This window comes from Chrysochloris asiatica, unplaced genomic scaffold (genome assembly GCF_000296735.1).
Source record: "Chrysochloris asiatica unplaced genomic scaffold, ChrAsi1.0 scaffold00023, whole genome shotgun sequence".
In the NCBI taxonomy this organism is placed as follows: Eukaryota; Metazoa; Chordata; class Mammalia; order Afrosoricida; family Chrysochloridae; genus Chrysochloris; species Chrysochloris asiatica.
In genome coordinates, this window is record NW_006408541.1 from 11,602,792 (window position 1) to 11,604,849 (window position 2,058).

The 2,058-nt window shown below is 49.4% G+C and overlaps 1 protein-coding gene across 1 annotated transcript in view; it reads left to right on the forward strand.

The window, feature by feature from the left end:
• KCNG1 (potassium voltage-gated channel, subfamily G, member 1) overlaps window positions 1-2,058 on the forward strand; it is a 23,725-nt gene that overhangs the window by 15,777 nt on the left and 5,890 nt on the right. Inside the window, exon 2 of the mRNA XM_006839179.1 lies at window positions 584-1,383. Coding sequence (XP_006839242.1) covers window positions 610-1,383 — 774 coding nt within the window. The 5' untranslated portion in view covers window positions 584-609. The remainder of the gene's footprint in view (window positions 1-583; window positions 1,384-2,058) is intronic.

Here is a 2,058-nt window from a genome sequence, read left to right on the forward strand (position 1 = left end):
AATTCTTGTACCCACAGCCCTTATTTATGGCTGTTCATGTTTAGGATTCTATATTGCCTTAAACTAAGGCTACAAGGAAGAATGTTTACAATCACTAAACCTAAGCTGTCAGTAATTCAATTGACAAGTCCTGTCTCCTAGCAGTCTTAAGAACACTGTTAATCTAAGTATTAAAACTACTTAAAATTACAAGTAGAATAAAATGTAGCTAATGTGTGGCTTCTGACTTTTAATGAGAATATACTAAAGTGTATGAGAGTCAAAAATCTAAAGTAAAAAAGATACTAATAAAATCATGAATAACTCAGAGAATGTTTCACCAAGAGAAAAATTCAACTAGAGGTCTGTGCATAAAAAATAATAAAACAACTCTTTGTGGCTCTGCCATCCAAAGAGAGAAAGAAAGAAAGAAAAAGAAAAGAAAGTATTTCATTGTTGCATTGCAAAGACAATGAATTCTTCATGCACAGGTTTCCCCATGTCTCATTTAATTCCTCGATTAATATGTCCCAATTCATCTGTTTTAATTCCTTAATTAATTATGGCCCTGGCCAACTAAGGGTCTCTCCGTTTCTTCCTCCAGGCTTGACAGGGATGTGAAGGCCCAAAATGACCCTCCTACCCGGAGACAACTCCGACTACGACTACAGCGCCCTGAGCTGCACCTCCGACGCCTCCCTAAACCCCGCCTTCTTCCAGCAGAACCAATCCCTCAAGGGCGTGTTCTACCGCCGGGCGCAGCGGCTGCGACCGCAGGACGAGCTCCGCCAAGGCTGCCAACCCGAGGACCGCCGCCGCCAGATCATCATCAACGTGGGCGGCATCAAGTACTCGCTGCCCTGGACCACGCTGGACGAGTTCCCGCTGACGCGGCTGGGTCAGCTCAAGGCCTGCACTAACTTCGACGACATCCTCAATGTCTGTGATGACTATGATGTGACCTGCAACGAATTCTTCTTCGACCGGAACCCTGGCGCCTTCGGCACCATCCTGACCTTCCTACGGGCGGGCAAGCTGCGGCTGCTTCGCGAGATGTGTGCCCTGTCTTTCCAGGAAGAGCTGCTCTACTGGGGCATCGCCGAGGATCACCTGGACGGCTGCTGCAAGCGCCGCTACCTGCAGAAGATTGAGGAGTTCGCAGAGATGATGGAGCGAGAAGACGAGGAAGACCCGCTGGACACTGAGGACCAGGGAAGCGAGGGCCCGGCTGAGGGCGAGGGCCGCCTGGGCCACTGCATGCGGAGACTGCGTGACATGGTGGAGCGGCCGCACTCAGGGCTGCCTGGCAAGGTGTTCGCCTGCCTCTCTGTGCTTTTCGTCACTGTCACTGCTGTCAACCTGTCCGTCAGCACATTGCCCAGCTTGAGAGAGGAGGAGGAGCAGGTAAGAGCCCTCAGCCCAGGGGACAGGTGAAGACAGGTCCCTGAGGACTGGACAGTTTGAGGGACTACTCCTCATCCATCACACAGACCCAATGTTACCTCCTCCGAGGAGTCTTTATTGATGTTACTGGCCAAATAGCACCCCCACCCCGGGCACTGCGCCATGACTGTGTTTACATGTGGGTTGTCTGTTTCTCCTTTAAAATGAGACCATGCCTGTCCTCGTGTCAGCTGTGTCCACGGTGCTTGGATGTCTGGTATGGATAAGACGTTCAGCAGTAGAGTTGGCCCTCTTTACTCTGTTCCCCAAAGTCCCACAATGCTTCATTAGCGAATATCTAGTGGGCCTGTTCACCTGAGCTGGATACCTAATGGCTACTCTGAGCATGCGCACCTGTCCACGGATGACCGCAAAAAAGCATCGCGAGTACTCTCAGCACAGGTGCGGGTTCTTGATTCTAGAATCTGTTGATAGTGAGGACCGACTACTTGTGTTACTGAATGAACAGGTAAAGCAGTGGATGATGTAATAGTTGATGTTCCTGGCCTGCTGCTAAGCGCATGAAGTTTATCATGCAAAGTTGATTTCACCGACTTGAGCCTTTTCTCAACCTTCCTAATTCTTTTGCATAAAAAAATATCCCAGAAAAGTTTTCCGGGTCCTGAACATAACTTT